Source organism: Phasianus colchicus, chromosome 1, assembly GCF_987193195.1.
Source record: "Phasianus colchicus chromosome 1, bPhaCol1.hap1.1, whole genome shotgun sequence".
In the NCBI taxonomy this organism is placed as follows: domain Eukaryota; kingdom Metazoa; phylum Chordata; class Aves; order Galliformes; family Phasianidae; genus Phasianus; species Phasianus colchicus.
The window spans coordinates 61,218,429-61,243,773 of NC_143436.1; the positions used below are offsets into that span (position 1 = coordinate 61,218,429).

Consider the following 25,345-nt stretch of genomic DNA (forward strand, 5'->3'; position numbering starts at 1 on the left):
CAGAATCAAACTTGTGTCTTTGATCATACAGTGCAGTCCCTTTGATTACAGAGGGGATGCTGTGATGCTTCTCTGAGCAAAAATTTTCTGCAAACTAATTAAATGGGACTTGTTGAATCTCACGCTCTATGCTTGTAACTCAATCTCTCTGTATTTCTAAGTATTTTTTGACTGTAGGATGTTCCTCACTAATGCCTGTATCTGCAGTAGGCCTATAAATATACTGCAGGTGAGAAGGTAAGTATATGAAGAAGAGGGCTCTGGTGAGTGGCCTTTGCAGAAAATTACTTTTCATTTTCAATCATGAAGACTTATATTTTTTTTTAACAAAAGAGTTTTTCATTGCAAGGCCTTTCCTGAACCATTCTACTTCAAAAAGTAGATGGAGAGCACTAGGACAGAGACTAGCTGTGGGCTCTTACCAATACTACTTCTTTTGCAGCAGAGGGCGGTCAGGTAATTCTTGAAACCAGGTTTAACATGCCTCCTTTCTTACAGGGAGAAAAGGTAAGTGTCTTAACTCTCCTTAGTATTTGGTTTGCAGCCTATGGCTAGTCTGACTGTTTTCCCTTCTTATCCCCTTTCCTCCATTTGATGCCTGATTCAGTCTGGTGCTCACATTGACATGCATAAAGTGAGAACTACATCAGCCCGTTCATGCCATTCTTATTCCATAAAGACCTTGCAATGGAAGACTCGCAAAGTGGTTTGATAAAACAGAGTGACTAAGGGTTTCCTCCCTCTTCTTTTTGCCTCCACTTTCTTTTGTCTCACAGGTCTGCCCATCCGCTTCCTCCTGCGGTGAGTAACGCCAGCAGCCTCTGCTCGCTTTGAGACATTTAGAGTCTGAATCGTTCTTTTAATTTAAGGTACCCCAGAGTTCATGGCCCCCGAGATGTATGAGGAGAAATATGATGAATCCGTTGATGTATATGCTTTTGGGATGTGTATGCTAGAGATGGCAACGTCTGAGTATCCTTATTCTGAGTGCCAAAATGCCGCGCAGATCTACCGTCGAGTGACCAGTGTAAGTTCCTCCCCACTACTGGTTCTAAGGCTGTCAGCCTAGCAAAAGAGTAACGCTGGACGGCATGGCATTGCACAAGTGTTTGCAGGGGGGGGAAGATAGCAGGAGTGTTCAGGGGTATGGATGGAAGGGAATAAAACAATTCAACTTACCCCCAAATGGTTGTAAAATATGTGAATGGAAATAAAATGTTGCATGTGCTGATACCTGTTCAGTATACAAGAAGATATTGCATAGGATTTAAAACAGATAAACTTGACGAGAAGGAATAGAAAGAATAGTGAGGTTGGCTATTTGGGAGAGTGAAAACTTACTCTGAGAAAATCAGTGCATCTGTTCACATGTGCAAAGGGAGAAAAAGACTTTCAGCTGTCTACAGATTGGAGAAAGTATTATTCCAGTTAATCTTTTGGCGTGTATTATTTTTGAGGCTTTGAGGATTTAATAAAAAGCGATTTGCTTAGGTCTGGAAAAATAAATGCTTATTCCTGATGCCTCATGCTGTAAGAGACAGATACAATTGCTGACTGCAAACAGAGAAGAAAGAGTCTTTATGTTAGAAGTGACGAGTTGCTAAGGAAGGCTTGGTAAAATAGAAGATGACTGTGTTTTTGAAGGAGAATGTGAGGGAGGCACAGGAGGAGGAGGAAGAAGAGGAAAAATAGCCTTTTTTTTTATCAACAACTAGAGTAAGTTTTTAATATACTTTTTTTTTTTTTTGACATGTTGGTTAACCTAACTGTAATCCTTTTAAGTCAAAAGGAACAAGAGTAAAATCTAGCTGATTAACTGCACATTCTGATCTGCTGGCTATCTGGATCAGAGAAAGAAAACAAAGTAGCTTATCAAAACAATTTTAGTGGTATTCTTTGCAATGCTGCCTAGAGCCAAAGAAACATAATTTCAGTATGTATGGTTATTTTATATGAGAACAGACACCTGATGCAACTACCCTGCCTTTTGCTTAAAATGTGCTAGGAACTGGGCCGTGGTGATGAAAGTCATCTTCTGAAATAGATGGTCTCAGGCTTGGAAATCCCCAGGAGCATCCTTTTCCTGATCTGCAAAATGCTTAGCAATTTGAAACTTAATTATAGACTTACTGGGGTTCTACTTACCACATGTTTGTTGTACCTCTGACAAACTTGAATACTTCTTTCTCCCCACTGTTTTTGGTTGACTGTTGAACTTCTGAGTGGATGAGGAACATGGAATGGTAACAGTTTGCTCAGTCCAACACATTTTTCACTGTACTTTGCTGCTGATGTTTCACAAATTGAATTTCATTGTTCAATTTTTTCTGCTGTTTCATCTACCATTTGACATCTCTAAAACACATTTTGATATGAAAATAAAAGATTTCCTTGACTGCAGAATGAGCAGAGCAGGAAAGTAAACAAAATGGAATGTATGTGTCTCTGCTTCTAGGCAGAGAATGAAAGGCTATCTTGATATATCTGGGCTTTTTTTATTGTATGACAGCCACAAAACAGTGTGTTTAAAAACAAACAAACCCACAAAACTGAAAACAGACACTTGAATAGTTTTCAAGGAAGACTTTCAGTGAAAATACAAGATTACGTAGAATAAAGCATAAACCTTTTTTAACTGACAATGGAGAATTCACTGTTTGTTTCTGTAATGTGAGCAGCACAAAATGATGTTATGGAATAAAATGCACTTTATATTCTTTTTACCAACATGGAAAGAGCCCTACAGTTTTCTGCTCTTGTCCTCTTAAGATTTTTACTTTCATTTTGAAGGATATTTTAGGAATTTTTTCAGTATCTACATTTACAGACAAGGGGTTGGACCGGTTGAGAAATTTGGTACTTAGAAGGCCAACATGTGAACTGTCAACTATAGAATGGAGTTGGAAGACTTCGTGTATGAGTGAATCCAGCAGTACTTACCAACACATTTCCTTTTAACTTGGATTAGAAGGTGATTGTGGTTTGTGGTAGATGTTTAGAGTTTCCAATTCAACCCTCCCAGATTGCTACTTTCCTAGGAATATTTAGGAACATTCTGAGGTAGGAGCTGTGGTCTTGCCATGCCTTAAACTGCAGGATGATTTTATCTAGCTGCGTGCACAAAGACCAGAAATAAAGACAGTAGTGGCAGTCCATCATTGAAAGATCATGGATGTGAAAGCATAAAAATCACTGAAACTTCTAAAAGCAACAACATAAATGCAGTCACTCAGCGCAGCAGACATGTATTTAAATGAATTGATTTCTCTCAACCCCCTTCTAGCTACTGGTGTGCTTAGTAAGAAGCATAGCTAGTCTATTAGCTTAAATCCTAGCTACTGTGTAGGACAGAAACCTGAAGATGTCTTAATGTCTAAGGTGCTGTGTCCTGTCAGGACTGACTTGCATTTTTCTTTCCTGTCTTGTCTATATGTTGTTTTTTCTTCTAGCGTGGTTTGACTTTGCCTTGCGTTCTGATCTTACTCTTCTGTGATTAGGATTGCTTTAGCTGATGCCCAGACATTGCAGCATTGGCTTAAAGTATTTGCCAGAATTGCTCAGAATACTCGGTTGTGTTCTCCCTCCCTGTTTAAGTGTCTCTTTTTCTTGAAGCAGTTTTCTGGTGAAATAACGTAGTTAGCTGAGCAAAGATGTAGATAGCAAGACTATCTGAAGTTTGCCCTTGTGATGAGAAGTTATTTGGCCAGCCATTTATTATTGTTTCACATCTTTAACAACAGTGCTGCTGGATGAGTCTGGTGTTTCCAGGATGTTTGTCTATCCTGTCTGTATTTTCACTGAGAAATTTCTATCCCAATGCTCTTTTATTAGGAAAAAAATAAAGTTCCCAAATTTTCCCTGGCACAAGAAATAAGTGCAAAGTTTTAAACTGTTTTTCTGTCTCATTTTGATTATAATAATTCTTTTTGTAAAAAAAAAAATTTGAGGGAAACCTCAGTTTAAAAACTCGACAATTTTTAGGGCTTAACTTTGCTTTACCATTCTGGTAAAGAAGTTGGGAGAAGTTTGACACAACGTATTTACTTTTTCGTATTTACACTTTCCAGCAAACTCCATCCAGACCTTTTTACTAGCAGTTTCTTTAGAAAATATCTGCATGTTGTGTCTCTTATGTGTAGGGAGTCTAGCTGCCCTCCTTATCAAAACATAATGTGGCAACTTGGTCTCCACAAAGAGCATGTTTTCTTCTTTGAAGCTATATAGTGTTCCCTGGAAATCGCTCTAAATAAATGAGTAGCCAGTACTTAAAAATCACAGGAATTGCAATGTCTTTATCTTATTTAGAAAGAAAAAACAAACACAAGAACTTCCCCGTGAGATAGGCTGAAGAAATACAGCTGGGCACGCATTGCTGCTTACTTGGCCTAAGAGAAAAACACCTAAGCCTTTAATTGAAAATAAATTGAACTGTTAAGGTCGCATTGCCTGCTCCTGTGATGATGATAATTTTATTATTATTCATTATTTATTTCAGTGTGCCAACCCTATAAAGCAGTATGGGTAGTTCAGTACAAAATGTGATCAAGATACTTAATTCTGTTACGTAATTGTTTGCACAAGTGGCATACAATTTTGGTAAAACTCAGACTTTCCTGTCTGTCAGCTGATATTCTTTCCTTGATTTCTGATAAGTTATTGAAATATGCATTAAGCAAGATATTTGAAATGAGTTATCTGTGTTTTTAAATGAATACAGGTATTTGTAGAATAAACATCTTAAGTATGATTTCTTAATTTAGACTGTTTGGGAAAGCAGTACAATGAAGCCATGACTGCACTAGCTTCAGCTGCTTTGTCTCAGCCTCTAGTGTGACTGATGTAATCCATGTGATTGCTTCAAAAGCTGGCTTGTCTTTCTTGGCTTTTTTTTTTTTTTTTTTGCTACGTTTGCTCTCAGTTCACAGATAGATGTTGATTACTTCAACACTGAATTTCCTTCAGGCTTGCTTTTTGCAACACAGGAATTATTTTCATAAATGCATATTTGCTCAATCTCTAATACTGAGATATTTTAGACACATTTTCTAAGTGACTGACTAGTCTCGACTAGTAGAATAATAATTAATGATTTTTATTATGCAGCTTTATCTCATTCATGCACATATACGCTTATTAAAAAAAAAAAAGCGAACAAACCAACCACCATTCTCATTCCAAACAAATAAAGACCATCCCCAGTTTTAAATGCACTGAAAATCTGACGTGTATGAACAGACAAGTTGTCTTTACTTTTTCAGTTTTCCTGATAGAGTTTTGTTCTCTATAATTAATTTTCTCCATGTTTACTTGGACAAAGTGAAGTTGTGGACTTACCTTTTCCTTCACCAGAAGTCCAGTCTCTTCTCTAAACAAATGTCTGCTACCTGAGCCTTAGCATGAGAAGAAAACAAACAAACAAACAACAGCATTTTGCATTTTGACTTGAAAAACAAAACACAATGTTCTGTACTGAAATGTTCCACAGAATGTGCACAGCTTTTCTCATCTCAGTTGTACAGAGCTTAAAAAAACACCTGAGGGAACAAGGTACATAATGAGTAACTAGACCAGGCAGTATCTAACCAGTTTAAAAATCTGTAATTTCCCTAACTTGTGGGAACTAAAGCTCACTGGTTAGAGTGAAGGTCATTCTCTTGGCTGGAAACCAGTCACTCAGTAAGTGCTGCAGTTTGGTCACTTGAGGTTAAATTAGTGGCACTAGTGACTTAAAAGTTAGGCATCATAATCGCCAAACTCAATCAACTCAATTTTCTTCATTTTCACTGGAGATGAAATGGGCTCATCATCCCATCTGTCTTCTCTTTTGTTTCCCTAAAGGGAATAGCAAATATAAATGCTTAGCCCTTAGTCTTGTGATTAATTTTACTTGTCTAGTGAATATTTATGAATATCCTATTTTACTTTCTAGAAGCAATATGCAAATTGTAAAATGTACATAATGCGTTCCTTTGTCTTAAATAACGTGGTTTCTTGGCTTCATTCATATAGATAGACACCCTTTCTACCAAGTTCTTGAATGGGAAAGGTGATGGGGCAGTAGAGAAAGGGAGCCCACAAATAAAGCAAGCAGCCTTTTGTTAAGGCTTATACTGAAAATCCATGAACCTTCAATCAACTACACTAAACAGAGTAAGAAGGGGAAAATTTTTGTAACTATTGACTGCAAGAAGAATATTCAGGCACCTAAGTATCAAGTGGGAAAAATAGTAGCACAAAATCTATGCTTTTTCTAACAAACGTTATTCCTCAATATCACACTAAATGGATTAAGCAATATGTAAGCTTCTACCATTTGTTTTCCATAGCTGTTCATCTCAGTTGCAAGCATTCTGAACAGCACTCTTTAAGAGCAAGGAATTTTTCTGAGTAGCAGTACAGTCACTGACTCATCAGTTCAGAAATACATTGGCTTAAATATGGAAGAGGGATGAAGCAAGAATATCAGGTCTCAAAACATTAATATCTTAAGAAGCTGTTAGTTCATAGTCATCTTTTTAAAGAAATAATGATCTAAGCGAGAAACAGCAGGGATGAGCTAAAATACTGAGATGTAACGTGCTATACACAGTACACAGAGCTAGGGAAGATATCTTAAGCTGGGAGAAAAAAGGCTCATTCAACTGAATTCCTTTCTAAAAGGAGATCACTTTTATAAGTTGATCTTAAGAGGCATTTGTACTATTCAGCAACAAAAGTTTCTAGATTACAGCTAAAACAACAGACTATGTCAGTGTTGGTATTGTAAAATGTGGTTTGAAGTGAGAACTTTTTCCTGTGTTGTTTGCTGTTGAGCTTGGAATGTTTCTTAATTTTGAACTAGAGATTTTAAAACAATCAAATTAAAATGGGGGAGAAGCTGTGAGCTGAGCTGCAGAAAATGAAAATCAAATGTATTTTTTCAATGTGGAATTCTAAAGTTTGATAGTATTACAGGTTTTGGAAATGTAGGCTTATTCAGCTTTCTAAAAATGCCAATATACTGAGTAAACAATGTATATTAAAAAAAAATCATTAACTCCAGATGATCAACTCTTGTAAAATTGTGTTACTGATATGTAACATTGTCTTTTGCGGACCTCTATATAGCTCTAACGTTAACTGAGATAAATTTAACACAGCAGACGGTGGAAAGGTGACTCTTCTGTTAAGAACAGAGAGGGAGAGTCTGATACCTTGATGTTATTCATCAACACTGTGCCACTAGTCAAAAGCACTGATGTTAAGAATGGGTGAGCTGCTATTTCTTGTCCTACTGACTGTATTCCTATAGTTGCGCTGGCATGGAAACAAGATGACTTCAGGAAAGTTTTCGTCTTGTGGAAGCTGAGAGGGGCAGTGAGTTTAAAAACAAATAGAAAAAAAAGAAAAAAGTTATTTAGAGATGTTATGTGATTCATAAGCTAGAACTCCACCAAATTTTTACAGAAACCCTATATAGTTATCTCCAAGTTTCTGAAAGCTGTTGCCAGAACTGGCTATGACATGCAAGCATGTATGCCTACTTGAATGCTTTTGTTTGTTCCCATATTAGAACAATTAGAGTTGCTGAAACTGTATGAAATTTTACAGTAGTTAATTCCCAAAAATAGAGAATCATTGAATCATCTAGGTTGGAAAAGATCTTCAAGATTATTCAGTCCTATCATCAGCCTCACCTACCATCCCCTCACAAAACCATGTCCCTGAATATCCCATCTACGTGATTCTTAAATGCTTCCAGGGATGGAGATTCCACTGTTTCCTGGACAGCCTGTTCCAGTGTCCGACCACAGTTTCTCTGCAGAAATTGTGCCTAATGTCCAGTCTAAATCTTCCCTGGTAGAACTAGAGACCTTTCCATGCATCTTATTGCTTATCACCTGCGGAAAATAAGTCTGTGCTGTCTTAGCTTACAGCCTCCTTTCAGGAAATTGTAGAGAGGAATGAGGTCTCCCTTCAGCCGACTCCAGACTAAACAACCCCAATTCCCTCAGTCACTCCTTGTAACTCCTTCACCAGCTTCACTGTTCTCTGCACACACTCAAGCAACTCCGTATCCTTGTAGCGAGGGGCCCAAAACTGAACACAGTGTTGAAGGTGAGACTTGCCTCACCTCTGTACATGGGAGAATCACTTCTTTAGTCTTCCAGGATGCTCTGTTTCTGATGAGAGAAACACCAAGCTTAAAAGTTTGTGTGAGAAGCTCTGTTGTTTATTGTGTGTTATATTTTTATTCTAAAGGGTAAAAAGACTGTTGTTTCTCCATCCAGTGAAAGTATTTTGAGCTTTCTAGTATTGAGCTTTTGACTTATTAAGGTAAATATCTTCCGGAGATGTTTCTACTATACCACCTATTACCACTATCAGATTTCTGTGCATAGCAGGAATATTTTTAGGATCCTCATCTGTTACCGAATCTTCTGGTACACGAATAGAAGTCTTTAACTTCTATTCTGGTAAGTCAGAAAATAAAAGAGATGGCTTTTGTTGCATTGTGCACTATTTTTGCAGTTTGCAACATTATCCCTGGCCAAAAACTCAGGTTTATGTTTGTTTAGTAGGTATTTTCTGAGTGTTTGTATTGGTAGCAAATGTGGGTTTTGTGGTACCCATGAAAAAGGTGATATGTTGGATTGTTCTTTTTAATTCAGTTCCAAGTTCACTAGACCTAATCTGTGGATTGAGAATTGCTGTACTCAGATTTTAGAATGAATGTTAGATGATGTTTTTCTGTCAGATTGGTAGCTAATTAAAGCAGAGAATGCAACTAATATGTTTTTTTTTTTTCAAAAATACATTTTCCATACTGAAAATAGAAGAGAGGTTTTTGTTTTTAATATTGCGTCACTGTGGCATTTCTATATTTATAGCACTGAGATGTGTGTCTAGGCATGTTGCCATTTTCTTGAAAGCCATTTCTGAGCTGAAAGCCCAACAAAACGATGGGCCATTCAGCTGGCTTGAAATACTCACCATTGCGTGTTCTTGTTCAGTTGACAAAGGCAGTACTCCTGCTTCAGAGTGTTAGGGAAGTGATGGAGTCACTTTTCCTGAAGGTTTTCAAGAAGAGGGTAGATGTGGCACTGAAAGACATGGTTAGTGGGCATAGTAATGATGGGTTGACAGCTGGACTAGATGATCTTATTGGTCTTTTCCAACCTTACTGATTCTTGATTCTAACTGTGCCTAGCCTCCTTGTCTACTCAGACTTTACTGTTGTTTCACTTGTATCATCATTTTTTAATTTCATTATTATTTTTTAATAAGGCCCATTTTACCACGCAGCTATATCATTTGACAGCTGTGCACTAAGGAATTGCATTCTGCCTTTTGATTACTGTCACCTTCTTCTAGGGATTATGTAATTTCTTCTGTTCCTTATAGAGGAATGCTGCAGTTAAAGGAAGTGCTATGATTAGTTCATCTACTTTTAAACTAAAAACGTGTTCAGCTGCAGATTCTTCTGACTTTTGAAATAATTTGATGTTTTTTCTTACCTGGAGGTGCTAATGAGCAGAGAACTTGCACATCTAGAAAAAGGCCATAAAGCATGTTGTGTGCTAGGCCAGGAGACTAGTCAACTAGTGGTGGTAATGGATGTCAGGGGGAAATTCTTTACAGAGAGAGTGGAGAGGTGAGGTGCTGGAACAGGCTGCTCAGAAAGGTTGTGGATGCCCCGTCCCTGGAAGTGTTTAAGGCCAGGTTGGATGGGGCACTGGGCAGCCTGGTCTAGCATTAAATGAGGAGGTTGGTGGCCCTGCATGTGGCAGAGGGGTTGGAAATTCATGATCCTTGAGGTCCCTTCCAACCCTGACCATTCTGTGATTCTGTGATTTTGTGATTGTAAGGTAGTGTAAGATACACTTCAATGTTATCACAAATAGGATGGTTTTGGAAAGGAATGCTGGCAGTTATTTCTTTTGGGTAAGACTGGTCTTTGTTCAAGTTCTTAAATGAGCTTTGTTAATGGGATAGACTTCACGTGCATGGAGTTGTAAAGTTTTAATGCTAAATTCCTTGGCTTTAAGTAAAAACACAACATTGAGGCTCTGGCGGCTTTGGAGATTAATTGTGGATGGATGTGGAGATGACAGCAAGAAGTGATAAACAGTCAAATGAGGAATACGTTCTGTTCTTTGTTCTAAGGATTCTCCCATGCTAATAACTGGACATTTTTCTTAAGCAACCTCAGTTCAAGGATTTTCATTATTTGAGAGTGCATGGTGAAGTGAAAAGGAAAATGATTTCCAAACTGGTCAGTCAGGTTGCAGCCGCCGAGCCTGTAAAAACACTGCATTGCCTCCATTGTCTTCATAACTGAATGCGAAATCTGGGTGCACGTTTATCAGTAGCAAGTGTTGAAGACAGCTGATTCAAAGAAATTTAAGAATCACGAGACTTAAATTACTTGCACACCAGTATAATAGGAGATGGATGTCATATCTCTAGCTTCTAGTGACTGCAGACAGACTGGTTGAGCTATTTCAGTGATGTAGAGCTTTCTTAAATAGTTGAGAGAAGAATTTTGGTCTGGGTGGTGGTAGATTAGTCAAGTTCAAAAGGTATCAGGTTCAAAATGTGCAGTCGTTGCTTTTCTTTATAAGAGAGCACAACTGTCCTGAGACAGTGGTCTAAATAGTGCCTTGTGAGCTAACTAGCCCATTGAAAGTCATTGTCTACTCCTATTGCTTGTATTGCAGTAATGCTATTTACTCTGCTAGGATATTGATCTTGTGCAGAGCTTATTCTGCAGGATTTACAGATTTCATTCTTGATAGAATTATCAATTGTCCAGAATTAATTACTATGGAAACACCATCATCAGAAGCTCAGTTTTCACTTCAGTTAACTGTGCAGTGTCATTTAAAATTTTTTTTCTGCTGTCTCAGGTTTTATAACTTCTTGTTTAATATAAAATATAACTTCTCTAGGCAAACCATATCTCTTTCACCTGAGTGAACGCATAGTGGGACCTTCCTTTTCCTAATAGATATATAAGTATTCATTTGAGCTAGGATGAGAATTAGGATATAGGTGTACTCTGTGTGAAATAAGGGAAGAACTAAATCTGAAAGTGTTTCTAGACAACAGGATTAGGATAAGACATGGAAAAGGGGGTGAAATAGTTAAACTTGTAGGTTTTAAGGGCTGGGTGAATAACTAATAGCAAGTGGTGACCTTTAGAAGACTGGGGGGTAAACCAATTTAAATGCTGTATAAGCTATTGCCTGGAGGCTTCTCAGAGTCTATGGAAGGAGGTAGGATTCCTGGATTGTTTTCCGCTGGAATCATATGCTCCGTCTAGTTTCATAGAATTAATGGTTTGTGGCAGCTTGGGTCCGGCTCAAACTAGCATAGTAACAACTTAGCAAAAGGAAAATGTGGAGACTATAATTACTTTGTTTGTGAGATTTGACTTTGCTACTGATTGTATTAGCCTCTGGACTGCAAAGTTTGAACATTTTATGTGAGATGTTTAATCATTTACAGCAGAATTCCTCTTCAGGTCTGCAGTTAAAGCACTACTGCAAAGAGATGAACAAACACGGTTATACTGAGGCATGCACGCTGAATTGTAATGGTGACAAAAAATTATAAGCCATGGCAAGTGAAATGCCAGTGTGCTTTGTTGAAAATGCCAATAAGCAGTTAAAACTGAGGTGATCAACAACAGTTTGTTGATGCAGGGGTATAAAATTTCTAGCTAAGCAGTTGGAAGGCCACTCAACATACCAGTATCTCTAAGAATCTCTCGTCCCTTGACACCTCTCAGGTTTCCCTAAAGCTAGTGGAAGGGATTTCTAAAATGCCCAGTGGAGGATCAGAAAGTGTTACTTTACAGTGTTGGTGCATGGTGTAACAACATTGGTATAATTCTGGTGTACTTGAGGAACTAAGTCTGCTATTTTGAGGGACTGAAAAGTGTTCTTGATGAACTGTAATAAAATTCAATTTTAAATTTTCCTCATTAGTTGATTAAGATTTGTTTGTTCACTTTGCATTTGAAGGCTATGTATGAGGTTTCTCACCTTTACTCCATATGTCCTTCCAAAAAACTCTGAACAGCTCATTTTATTAGTAAGCAAGTTCCACAGTAGCTGTTTAAAACTAGATATCAAGGGCAAAAAAAATAGACTTCATGTTAGGTTTGGAGTATAGAAAGAATTGGTAGGAAATACCAGTGCAGACTTTATTCATGCAAGAGATGCAAAAGAGGCAATGATGCAGCTTTCTAACTTTGTCCAGCAGATTGAACATCACCTTCAGTACCTATTCCCACTAATAAAAAAGTTGATAATGCTACCAATGGTTGCAGAATTCGACTGAGGAAATGGGCTATTCTTTGTTATCCTTGTGCAGGTTTGTGCTTTTGTAGGATTAAATTAAAATTAATAGATGTAATTATACTTGTTTAGCTCTATGGAAAGAAGAGGAGAAACAGCAGCTGCCTTCACAGTACAAAAGTAGTGCAAGCAATGTTTGGTGAGAACAACCTACTGATCAACCCGTTCCACAGCTGGGGGGGAACTGGGTGATGTTCCTGCATACAGCCTTAAACTATGGCAGAAAACAGGTGGAGAATAGGCAGAGCAGCTCAACAGGGAGGCGGAGACAAGTAGAAAGTAAAGGCTCCCTGTGCTGCCTTCTCTTCCTCCTCCTTGCAACCAACTGGGCAGGCAGGAAAGGACGAGCTCACCTCTTGCTTATAGTCATTATTTCTATTCAGAATTTGAGTGACGAAAGCAGATATTAAGCTTGAATCTCTGCAGCCTCATGAACTGCACTTGGAAGAGTACAGGAGGGGTCAAAGAAAAAACAATGCTCCCATTTAACTTCGATGTCTGCTTTCCTTCTGCTGTGCGTTAAGCCCACAGCTTGAGGGATTCCCATCGGAAACTAGCACCCGACTAACTCTGGTGTGCAAGTCTCTCTTTTCCTGATGGATTTTACAAAAAGAGAGGTCGGTCCCGTATTTGTAATTGTTAATTCCCACTGTTGTTGCTGCTCTCACAAGGATTGCACTAAAGAGGTAGGTGAGAATGTCAACTCTAGAAAAAATTGCATAGTAGCGGCAAAGGATTTGGGGGTAGTGAATCAGATTGATTAACAAATGTGAGCTGCTTTGTATTTGCTTAGAATGTCCTCAGCTTTTAAACTTGCTTGTACTTTTCCTCCAACTTCCTAATGAACATTCAAATCCTAAGCAGAGTAGTTAGAACACTTAGTTCCTGCTATTGCCTATCTGTGTTGCTCTTCACTGAACTGTTTAAAAATTTTTTTTAAAGTTCTCAGGTCATGTTGACATTGTGTTCACTATTTTCTTGGTAAAAAAAGCACTGATTGTACCTTCTCTTGCAATATTTTCAGTATATTTTGAATTAGAGTGAGGTGATAAACTACTTATCCATTTATTTGGTGTGCTAACTCATGTAAAATACTACTACATATTTCTAGGCAAAAGTTGTTAAGAAGAGTTTTCATGCTTAAAAGCTTGAAAATGTATAATTTTCTAAGAGTACAGAGTTTGCTTTTAGTGGATCGTATAACCATATAAATGTGGGTGTTGCAGTTTTCAAATTCAGTTGTTCTGTTTAAACCTGATAAAATCACAAACTTCTTACATTTCACTTGTCTTGTGATAATCTCCTGTATTTAAGATGAAGACTAAGATAAGTACTAATAAGTATTCAGCTTTGCATAAGTTGTGTTTTGTGCTGCCTGTATATACACCAACATTGTAAAGGTTTGGATGCCTTCTCAAAATGTGTTTGGTGAGTTCTACTTTGTTAGCACTGTTTTCAAGAGACACAGTTGTGCTCACATGAGCTGCAGCACTTGTACTCCATGTGCAAGTGGGAGAGCTAGTGCAACGGTGCAGCAAACCAGGCTGGGGATCTTGGTCTCACTGGAAACCACTGCAGGCTTTTTTGGCTGAGTTTATTTCAAGTCTGCTAAAAACCATGATCTGGTTCATTATGCAGCTGTGTAAATGCATTTCCCAGCCTTAGGGAGGAAATGACATGCATGTGGGAATGGGAGATGGAGAAAGAGGAGACTGCTGCTTTCAGCAGCCATGTCAGTTTATGACGTTGTAGATAATAGCTTGAGAAAATGTACCTGTTATACCTATTTACAAGTTTTTAGTCTGCAAGAGCTCTTCCTTTCAGTTCCTTACAAAATTTGTAAGTTATAATTTATAATAGTATTTGGGTATTTAACTCTGATTAAATTTCCAGTGGACAATGGGACAAATAGATTAAAAAAAAAAAAAGTCCTATGGTTTTTCTAAGCAGTTTGGGTACTGGGGAGAAAATGGTGAGAGACATGTTTGAATGAGACCATCTTGCAAAGTGTGCAGTGTTAAAACCAGGAAACAGTGAGGACTGCAGTGCCTTTGGGTTCAGAATCTAATCAAAGTATGCTTGGCTGCACATCTCATGAGCTTTTAAGGACACACGAAGGTTATTTGAATCGCAGGGTCTCCCTCTGGTTTCTCTGTAATGGCGTGATACAAGGGAAGGATATCTCTGGGTAGAAAGGGGTCACTGATTTATTGATTATCATTAATACTATCTTCTGTCTTGTTATGTGAAGCAGTCTTTCACTTTTGGCAGTCAAAAGCAAAAAACGATTTTCAAAGCTGAGCATAGTCTGAGCTTTGGTATAAGGGGCTCTTGGCCAGTTAGGCAGTTCTTACTGACTGTGGAAAAAGCTGAGAAAAGCAGCTGCTTGTGAACACCCAATCCTGTATTAGTTTTAGGTCCCAGTGTGAGTGTATCTGAGATTTTCTGAGGGAAACCTCAATTATGGAAGCTATGGTGGAGGAGGTCTTGGCTGGGGAGAGCTTTTTTCTTAACTGTTCTTTTTTTTTTTTTAATTCACAAAATGGAGTACTATAAGGTGGCCCTCATGGAAGGTCCCAAAGATTTTGGACACTTGCTTAACATCTTTCAGTATAGAGATATACAGGGTAGCAGACTGAGTCACCGATTTGAAAATGTTTTCGTAGCTACTCTTCTTCAGGCTTTGTGCAAGAAGAGAGCATGTGGTCAAATAGTCACCAAGAAGGCTTATGTTCTGGTTTCCCTATGTTAATGCTTTTTTGTCTTATATTCATCTTAGTTTTTAGGTTTTTTTAAAATGAGATAATGCCACAGATCCGACACCTTCCTTCTGCTGCCGCAGTGTAAATGAACATGCAGGTGGGCAGCTGCTATGGCTGGAACTTGGGCTGCTTAGGAGTATTAGATAAGTTTAAATTTTAGACAACTTCTCTGGCAAATTTAGGTACAAACCTATGCAACAAGCAGGCAAATAACTATTGCACAGATTATCTGCATATATATGAATATAAGCGAGCATTTTATTCTGTGCATATATGAACCTGAATTCCTGGGACTATTTTAAGCTCAGCCACATAATGAAAGATGGGCGTATCTGCCATGTGAGCAAAGACAAATACACAGGCATTCTATGCAAGTAGTAAATGCTAAAAGCATTTTTATAAAATTCATTGTATTGCTTTGTGGCATCCTGCTGGAAAGCGAGAGATTTGTGGTATGGCTGTAGTACTCAAGCAAACTTGCTCTGGTGCCTTATCAGCTGAGGCATTTATCTCCAGAAGTCTTACTTTCATTGGAGCTTTTTAGTGTTAAATCAACGTTCACTGACAGGCTGTGTTTCAGATCTTAGTCTTGTCACAGTACGCTCCTCAGTTCTGTAATCTCAATTGCTGAAATGTCATAGGGGCAAATTTTAGAGCTTCTAAGTAGAAAACTGAGAATGCTGTTTTAACAGGAGGTTTTTACTAAGGGAAAGATCTGTGTCTTTCTATAGCTCTTCTCCTTTCTTTTCAAATTTTGGATGTGATCACCAAATTTCAGATGTGATCACAACACCCTCGCACAACGACAAATAGTGCTGTTCTTCACTGAAAGACTGGGTGTTTGTGCTCTCCCAGTCTTGTTTTTGCATCTGTTTGAAGTAAACTGTGCCCTCTCGTGGAAGAGCATGGTAAGGAATGTCTTAGGTAGTGAATGCATGAAGTCAATACACTGCCAAGTTTGGCCAAGAAAAACAATATCTAAATGTAGATGAAAATTACCATTGTATTAAGTCAGCGTTCAGTTAAATGAAAGTCTGCAGCTGCAAAGGCTCTGGTTGAAAGACTTGACTCTTCGCATTTCAAGGCTTCCTTTGCACTGACAGTAAAGAAGTGCTATATTTTCATATTCCACATGGGTGAGAAGGGATATCTAATGGTACACTGAGAGAAATACTTCCTTGTTAAGACACAGATTATGCTGTCTGTATTGTTTCTTCATTTATATCTGTACTTGAGTCTGTTTCTTTCATTTATTTTTTTTACTTGTAATTGACCAGTTACACAGGGTCAGATGTGTCCAATGTATGTGGCAATTAGTATTATATGTTGCTATATTAGTACTATATCTTACTGTGTGTCAAATTATACCAATTTCAGGATTGTTTGACTTGAAAGTTTGGGCACATCACATAAACAACATTTGAACAAGGTGGCTCCATCCTTGCTTGCTTTCTTCTTAAAACACAGAATTTGAAGCTAAAGGCTGAATCAAGTAAAACTGAGTGCCAAGTTTTGCTGGTTTGGACAACTGCCCCCTGAAAAAGAGCTCTTGGCCATGATTTAGTGATGGAGTTTGGTCTTCTGTGTCTTCAGCATTCTGCAGAACTGGTCATACCTTGTGGTCTAGTTACTTGACTGAAATGAGTAGTTGCTCGCACTTAGATTTTGTTTCTATCTGTCCCCAATGGCTTTAACATGTACTGAGGAAAGAATCATCATACATTGTTGAAGGGCTTTTGGAAAGGTGTGTATTGTGAAACTAACTTTCCTGAACTCGCAACAGCAATTATACAAGAGCATGGTTTGAAATTATTAGATTTGAGAAGAGCTAAGATATAAGGAATTTTTTTTCCTTTCCCGTTCTTCTTTTTTAAACACTGATCATGTTATGTAATGATCCAGTCAGATCATTCTGAGCTATTGTTTTTCCCATAAAATCATTCTGCCAAAATTACTTCATCTAATGGCATGTTGGGAACATTCTGGGAAGCAACAGAATCCTTTGAAGACTCTTAAAGTCAGTCTTGTGGGTTCTTGCGTTAGTGTCTAATAGGAAACATTTTTTTCTCTGATCATCATACCTTCTGTAGAAAAAGATGAAATGGTAAGCTTATGCTTATCATAGCCTGGCACCTAACTGTTGAAAGCTTCTGTCATGGAAGTCTAATCAAGAAATGCTGAAAAAAATCCATGTTTGAAAAAATCACTAGCAAACAGATGAACAATAATACTGGAGGTAGATTTCCTTACAACCTCCACTAGTGGGGAATTCTACCCAGTTACATGCTGAATAAAAACAGTTGGTTTGTAAGTGAATATTTGCACAAACAAAACTTAAGTCAAGTGGACCTTCCAGATTTTTCTTGTTATTTGTATGTTTCAGGGTGTCAAGCCCGCCAGCTTTGATAAAGTAGCGATCCCTGAAGTGAAGGAGATTATTGAGGGATGTATTCGGCAAAACAAAGGCGAAAGGTAAGCTTTCTTTCCATACTGATAGAGAGATTACTTCTGTCTGAATCTGTAGCTTGTTAATACTAGGTACAGTTAATTACTGGGAGCTGATGCAAGTTAGAAAGTGAATATTTTTTTCTGCAGGTTCTATTCTCTGGTAGGTTCTCATTTGTTTTATGGCATTAGTGCAAGAAAAAGTACAAATGCTGTAGTAACCATCCATGTAAGCTTATTCGGAAATTCTACTGTTCTTACTAAAATTTTGATCTAATCAGTAAAATTAGATCAAATTAGTATATTAGTATTAGTATATTAGTATATGATGATCTTTCCAAGTTACCACTTAATGGGATTAAGTTGTTGGATCTTCATTCTGTAGCCCTGTTGGTTTTTTTTTTTTTCTTTTTTTTCCTTTTTTTTCTTTCTTTTTTCTTTTTTTCTTTTTTTCTTTTTTTTCCTTTTCTTTTTTTTTTCTTTTTTTTCTTTTTTCCTTTTCTGTCCCTTTGATTCTGTTGGCATTTATAGCTAATTATTTTGAGGGCTCTTTATTTTTCAAGTTACTGATATTTGTTTTCATTCAAATTTTCTGCAAGATTATTTTGGCTTGAAGTGATTAGCTTAGACCATTGCAGAAAATGTGTAGCTGTTCTAATGGTTTATTAATGGATTTTGGTTTTTTTTCTGCTTTTATTTAGTTGCTTACTGATTGTTGGGTTTAAGAATGCTTCAATTTTCTGTCTTTTTCTAGCTTTTCACTATTCTATTCTGAGCCTGTTCTGTTGGTGTAGTATTGTCTTCTGTTAATTCTCGGAGTTTTACATCTAATGCTGTTGCTGTGTACTTTTGACTTAAACTTAAACATTTAAAGCAATTATGTATTTTTCCAATTCTGAACTAATTTTCTGAATGCATGGCACTTGTTCCTTGCCTTTTATCTTAACCACTTAGCCTTCAGACCACTGCTACTACTCTGTGGATATATTACTAATGTTTTTGTACTTTCTCGACAAAGGTAACTGTGGGAAACTGTGCAAGTTGAAATGGTTGAAAATAGTACAAAATATGAAAAGTGTTTCACTAGTGCTGAATTAACTAGGTTAGACTTTTGTCAATATCTTCTCTCAATATCTTTAAATAGACTGAAATACATGTTTCATCACTGCTGAACTGATCTGGGAACTAAGAGTTGTGTTTTGGATCTTAATCTTTAGGAAAACCAAACTGTTCCTTCAAGGCTCATAATTTTAGGCAGTGGACACTTGTGTTAATTAATGTGTGACATTTTTTTTCCTAAATCTGTAGAGCTGTTGCATTTTATTCCTTCATCATACTTTTAGATACAAATTTGCATGATGAGCTGTCAAGTGGTTAATGAGAGGAAACATGAAATGTAGATGATAAATTCAGGAGGTTGTCAGGCAAGGATATTGCTTAATATTTGATGAAAACCTAACAGTGTATGTGCTCTCCACATTGTTTTCCAATCTGCTAGATATGCTATTAAGGACCTTTTGAATCATGCTTTCTTCCAAGAAGAGACTGGAGTACGGGTAGAACTAGCAGAGGAAGATGATGGAGAAAAAATTGCCATTAAACTCTGGCTGCGAATTGAAGACATCAAAAAACTTAAGGGCAAATACAAAGATAATGAGGCAATAGAGTTTTCCTTTGACTTGGAGAGAGATGTCCCAGAGGATGTAGCACAGGAAATGGTAAGTGGTGGCAGTCTTGCAAAACATTGAAGGTAATGGCATTCTTTGACAATTAGATGTCATCCATCAGCCTCTGCATTTACTGTTACTGTCTAGAAATAAAACTGCTTCAGAAGTCTATGAATGAGAAGTTAGTGCAAGAGAGTGATAGCTTATATTGTAGCACAATAGTGGCTGTCTATGACAGTCTGAATTCTGTGAATATATCCTCCTTCAGGTGGAATCTGGCTATGTCTGTGAAGGGGATCACAAGACAATGGCGAAAGCTATCAAGGACAGGGTATCTTTGATTAAGCGAAAGCGAGAGCAGCGTCAGTTGGTGCGAGAAGAACAGGAGAAGAAGCTTCAGGAAGAAGGTAGTCAGAAGCAGCAGCTGGAGCAACAGCAACCCTCAAGTGCTTCCCATGCAGGGTCAAAGCATCCCGTATCTGTCAGTGGTACTACTCCTGTCCCCACTACTTCAGCATCTGTTTCTACTCAAGTGGAGCCTGAAGAACCAGAAGCTGATCAACACCAACAACTGCAGTTCCAGCAACCCAGTATATCTATTCTTTGTAAGTGTGTTAGTTGATTTCTTTAGGAACTCTTGCACTTACACTATTTCGCCTGCCCTTAGGGAGTCTGGAATCTGAATTGCCTTAATATTTTTAAGGCAAAAACGATGCAGGTATTTCAGATCATGGTTTTGTTTCTGAAAAAATCACTCCCCTGTTCTGTTCTACATACCAAACACGAGCACATAAGTTAACGCTCCCAACTTTTCCTCTTCTGCCATCCCAATGTTAGAGTCAGTATCTGAATAATGATATTAAATGAGAAGCTCCGTATCAGAAGTTAGCAAGCAAATTATTATCTGTTATAAGTAATAGAGATTTTAAGTTCTCTGTTATGCTTATTTTAACTGCATCTGCCAGCTAGTACAATTGACCTGTTTTATGCTTTTATGAATAATAAAATAAAAGTGAAAAGCAAACAAACAAGACAATAAGCGAACCTGAAACATCATTCATAACAAAGGAGAATTTAGGTTTTTATTTCTAGTTCAACATTTAATAGGGAGCATAATTTACTGGCAAGTATATTTCCAAAGAACTCCTGAAATGACTGATTTTCGGAAGGCAGGGGAAGGCTTACTGGTAGGGAGTTACTTAGTGTATTGGAGAAGAAAAAACTCATGGTTTTTGCACCATTGTAAATATTAGAAGGGGTAAAATGCTTATAAGGTCATTGTGATGTGACACAAATGCAGCCTAATATTTGATAGTAATACTTGAATTATGAATCGAGTCTGCAGTTCTTGAAATGCAAATTTTTATCTTTATTTTCTGTAGCTGATGGAGCAGTTGACAGTGGCCAAGGGTCATCTGTTTATACTGAATCATGTGTGAGCAGTCAACAGACTGTGTCGTATGGTTCCCAGCATGACCAGCCAATCTCAACAGCTGCAGTCCAGGGGTATGCAGCTTCAGTTGGCCAAGTGCAGTCACAGCAGCATGGAGGATATCAGCCACCTACAGTGGTAAGCCAGAACTTAAAAGTATTGCAAATGCATGGAATTATTTAGTTGTGAGGGTTTTTTTGTTGTTGTTTTCTTTTTGTTTTCTTTTTTTGAAGGTGAGAAGAAAGTCTGCTAGGCATTCTTTCATGTATGCTTTCCATGCAATACAAATTCTGCATGGGATCATTAAAATTCCTATTTTTGCAAGGTGATTGAATCTAGTTCAATAAAACAAAAGGAAATATTTTTCTTTAAAATAAAGTTTTTATTAAATCACTTAAGCACTTTTATTAAGTCACACTTAAGCAGAATGACAGGTTGGGATTTGTAATGGATGTAACATCCTCAGTACGAGACTATCTCATGAAAATGAGCGTTTCATCTCACTTGGGAAGGTGTTTTGTATATATGTGAAGTTATCAAATATTTAGCTATTGCTTTGAATTGAAGAAAGGATTAGAATAATTTAAGCTGCTGTTTTGAAATATGAAATTGCTATATATGTTCTGTGAGGCTTTGATTTACAGATTCTGCAGGTAAGTTCTTTTTAACTGTTATAGAATGCTGCATGTGAGTACTCCAGACTGAGAGGACCCCACATCCTTGTTCCCAATATTATTTCTAGCTTGTGTTGATTTGCTCATCAGTTGCCATGCGTATTCCTTGTCCCTGGAAAGTCTGCACTGGGCACAAATACTTCTCCTACTATGTTCATTTGTGTGGCCCTTTTATTTTGGTACGTTCTTCCCTTGGTATGTTTTAGATCAGAGTACAAGAACATTCAGAAGTCTATTCCAGCACTGGAGTAAAACTTCTGCTACTCAGTGATTCCCTTGTCGTTTTGTTTTTGTTTTTTTAAACAAAAATCTAGACCTAAAGCAGAGATATCTTATAGCATGGTAACGCCATACAGGAAGATAATGTGACAGTCAGGACTTAAGAGTCCTCACTTTTTTGCTGCCTGTGCTTGTAGACTTGATTACAAAATCAGTGTTCCTAGATTTTTGGAAAACATGCTGGTTTCAGTCATAACCTGTAGTTTTGTGGTACTGCTAGTCCTTGGGCAAATAAGTTAATGCTCTGGTTAAGCCATACTTTGATGTGTGAGTATGTCTTGGACTAGAAGCCATTTACTGCCTTGGGATGGCTAGTTTCCAGGTTGAAAGACCATAACCTTTTGAGAGAGGTTGGGAAAACAAACACACTACAAATGTGTAGTCAAGCTGCTCAGTTAAATCCTAATATGTGCTCATGCTCTGATGACAACAGCGGTACCAGAAGGTTAACAGAATGGAGTAGAACACTACAAGAACTACTAAGAGTTTGTTGCGAAGACAGCATGACAAGTCAAAATGAAATTGACAACTGGAGAAATAACCTTTAAAAGAAGTAGAATGCAGTTCTATCAGGATGAGAGCAAGTTTCGTGCCTAAGCAGAAAAAATCAGCTACACAAGTACAGGATGAGCAACATTGACTAGGCAGCAATTCCACCACTAAAAGAAAGAGTCAGGGATTATATTGGACTGCAACCTGGACATGGTCAAAAACATCATGCTGTTGTGAAAAAGGCGAACATCATGTTATGTGAAGTAGTTCTGCTCTTCTTGGCCGTTGTTAGGTCTATTCTGGACACTCTGCCTGATGAAGGAAGTTGAGAGTGAATGGGGAGAGAAGTCAGAGGAGAGTGACCAAAAACACCAAGAATACAGGAAACATGCTTTTGTGGGAAGACTGAAAGAGCTAAGTCTGTGGAAGATGAGCTTGAGGATAGAGAAAGCTGTAAAGGCCACCATAAAATACATAGAGGCTAATCGGATCACAACATTGTTGTCAGATATAACAAAAATAATAAGCTTAAATTGCAGCAAGGAATTCTTGTTTAGAAAAGGATTTTTTTCTAACCAGAAAGGACAGATGTGTACTGTAGACTCCATCACTGGAGCTGTTTCTGAACAGGCTACATAAACTTGTCAGGAACGACATGTATAACCAGTCCTGACTTGGACCAAGTGAAGAATAAGGGTAACCCTTTGAGGTTCCTGATGTCTCTCCTCCAAAATACTGAGAAGTCTATCAAGATTTCTCATATCAGAAATACTTTAAATTAGATCTCTACTAGATACCTTGACTTTATTTTTTTCTCAGTTATGTATTTGATTTTAATTATCTTTAGAAATTATATCCAAAAGAGGGGCTGCCTATCTAAAACATAATTTTCCCAATCATTCTAAAAAAAAAACCCAAAAAAAAAAAAAAAAAAGAACCAGACAGAAAGATCATTCTGATTCTGTCAGTTGGGTTGAATTTTGATCTATGGCCTTCTGTCTTGAGGCAAGATTACAAAATCCTTGACACTTTTATTGGCCTATTGTCTGGAAAATGCTTGTCTAAGATTAACTAAACTTTCCATGGATTCAAACAGCTTTTTCCACAACTCTTTTGTAGACTGTGTAATGCTAAAATTTTTTAGGTAATATTTTAGTTAATAAAGAACCAGCTGAAAACTTTAAGTTCACTTGATTCAGGGAGTTGCCTAAGCAGAGAGACTGGTGAGGCGATAGGTGTAAGTACACATGCACTCACTAAACTAAGAATGAATGAAAGGCCATCAATAACTTAAGGTTTTTTATTGTCACATTATGAAGTGCAGCGAATACACATCCTGTGGGCCACATTGGTGGCTTCAAGGAAAATATTCTTTCTTATCTGTTCTGCCTTCCACATGCTTCTTATAAGGGCACTAGGGAACTTCCCTTACTGTTCAGTAACCTAAAGCAAACTTAAATCCTCAGAGGTGTACACATCCTGTTCTTGGTGTATGTCAACATTCATTCAGCATTCTCATATCTTCTTGCACACATAGTAGTCAGTATTGGGCCTATCATTGTGTGTCTGCATTTCTTTTCTATCATTACTATTTTTGCTCGTTTTGTTTTTAATTTTTTTGAAGTGTTCAATTTTTAACTTTTGTTTTCCTCCTTTAGCCTCAACGTGGTCGTAGCATGTCAGTTTGTGTTCCCCACCTTCCTGCTCTTCCCTCTATGTCCTGCATCCCTCTCAGTGCTCCTTGCACCCCACCACCAGCGCTGTCTGCACCTCTCTCTCCTTTCTACCTTCGGACTGTCCCTGAAGAAACCTTTGCAGAAAAGCTTTCTAAAGCCTTGGAAAGTGTCCTGCCCATGCACTCTGCCTCTCCACGCAAGCATCGACGCTCCAGCCTGCCCTCCCTCTCTGTCAGTCCTGTATGTGTTACCATTTGCCTCCCAGCACAGTAAGATAAGTTATCATTAAATACATCCTGGGCTTCAGGCATTTAAAAATTGAGAAGAGGAAAAGATGATTCTTCATCATTTCTGGGCTGCTAGCTTGTTTTTTTTTCCTGTTATTGTTTATTGAAAAGACGTACACTTAAAAACATGATCATTGTTTGACCATGTATTTTGTATTTTAGGAAAGTATAAATGAAAATTATTCAGCATAATTCATAAATGAAAATATACCACAGAAGTTAAAGGGAAGACTAGTTCTTTTCCCCTGAAGTCAGAACACTGTTTTTCATTTTCCAACTTCCAAGCATTGAATGTTAATTAAGCCCTGTACAAAACAGCTAGCTTTTAAAGCTTAGTTGTTGTGGCTGATTTTCCAGAAGCTTTGGCATGCTATGATAGTGATAGTAGAAATTCAGAGTATGAATACTTTTGAGGAGTCTTACATTTTAATCGTGGTTGCCACTTTAGCTGCTGCTTGGTGGAAAGAAGCCATATTTTCATCTGTTTCAAAAGGTCAGATGCATGACATCTTGCAAGATAGGAGGTAGCCTGTTTACAGTTTTTGGCTTTTATTTATGTAAAATAAGCCTTGAGAAACTTTTATCTGTAATTGAAGTATATAGAACTAACTTTCAGTAGGAAGAGTTCTTCAGGAGTACTGGAGTGGGACCTTCTTCTTACTATTGGTCAATATGGAAATTTGCTGCTGCTTTTCCGGAAGAAGGGATAGGAAAGAAATGGAACAATGTGCAAAAGGCAATTTGAAAAAGTTGAAAGTAGCTCTTGTCTTCAAGACAGTATGTTTGCTGCTGACTCTTACAATTTTTCCTTTAGTGTCAGCAGTACTTTCTTTCAGTGTACTGTAGACCGAGATGAAAAAGATGCAGCATTGCTGAATTGTTTAGTATTCTTATGTAGAAATCTTGTCAGTGAAATTCTCCCTAGAAATCTTAATAAAGATGAGCCTAATCTGTAGTAATGCATCATAAACAGTGGAATCACTTGAGGTCTTTGTTGACAAACCTGTGAACGTACTGTTGTCCAGGAAAAAAAGTGGATTTGTTTCAGTGACTGCTAATTTCTTATGTGAAAAGCGTATGATGCAAATGGATCAAAATGATCAAAAGGGATGACTGAATTTGATGAAATCTGAAGACAGTGCATTTTTATCAGATTTCTTTTCATTATTTTTTCATGTGTAGGCTGGTGTGGTTCAGTCTTGTCTTGTAAAGCATTTTTGTTTAGCTCGCTGGATACCATGCAGAGCACCCTCCTGACAGGACACCAGCATTGTGTTTTTTACATTA

At 37.6% G+C, this 25,345-nt stretch overlaps 1 protein-coding gene across 14 annotated transcripts in view; it reads left to right on the forward strand.

The window, feature by feature from the left end:
* The window catches only part of WNK1 (WNK lysine deficient protein kinase 1), a 98,714-nt gene that overhangs the window by 36,216 nt on the left and 37,153 nt on the right, over positions 1-25,345 (forward strand). For 11 of the 14 annotated variants that reach the window (XM_090145104.1, XM_090145034.1, XM_090145038.1 and 8 more), the window contains exons 4-8: positions 870-1,027; positions 17,490-17,578; positions 19,050-19,269; positions 19,487-19,823; positions 20,601-20,788. In XM_090145104.1, coding sequence (XP_090001230.1) covers positions 870-1,027; positions 17,490-17,578; positions 19,050-19,269; positions 19,487-19,823; positions 20,601-20,788 — 992 coding nt within the window. Of the gene's footprint in view, positions 1-776; positions 802-869; positions 1,028-17,489; positions 17,579-19,049; positions 19,270-19,486; positions 19,824-20,600; positions 20,789-23,753; positions 24,012-25,345 lie in introns of all 14 variants that reach the window. The other 3 variants (XM_090145099.1, XM_090145093.1, XM_090145085.1) reach the window with 2 other exon arrangements.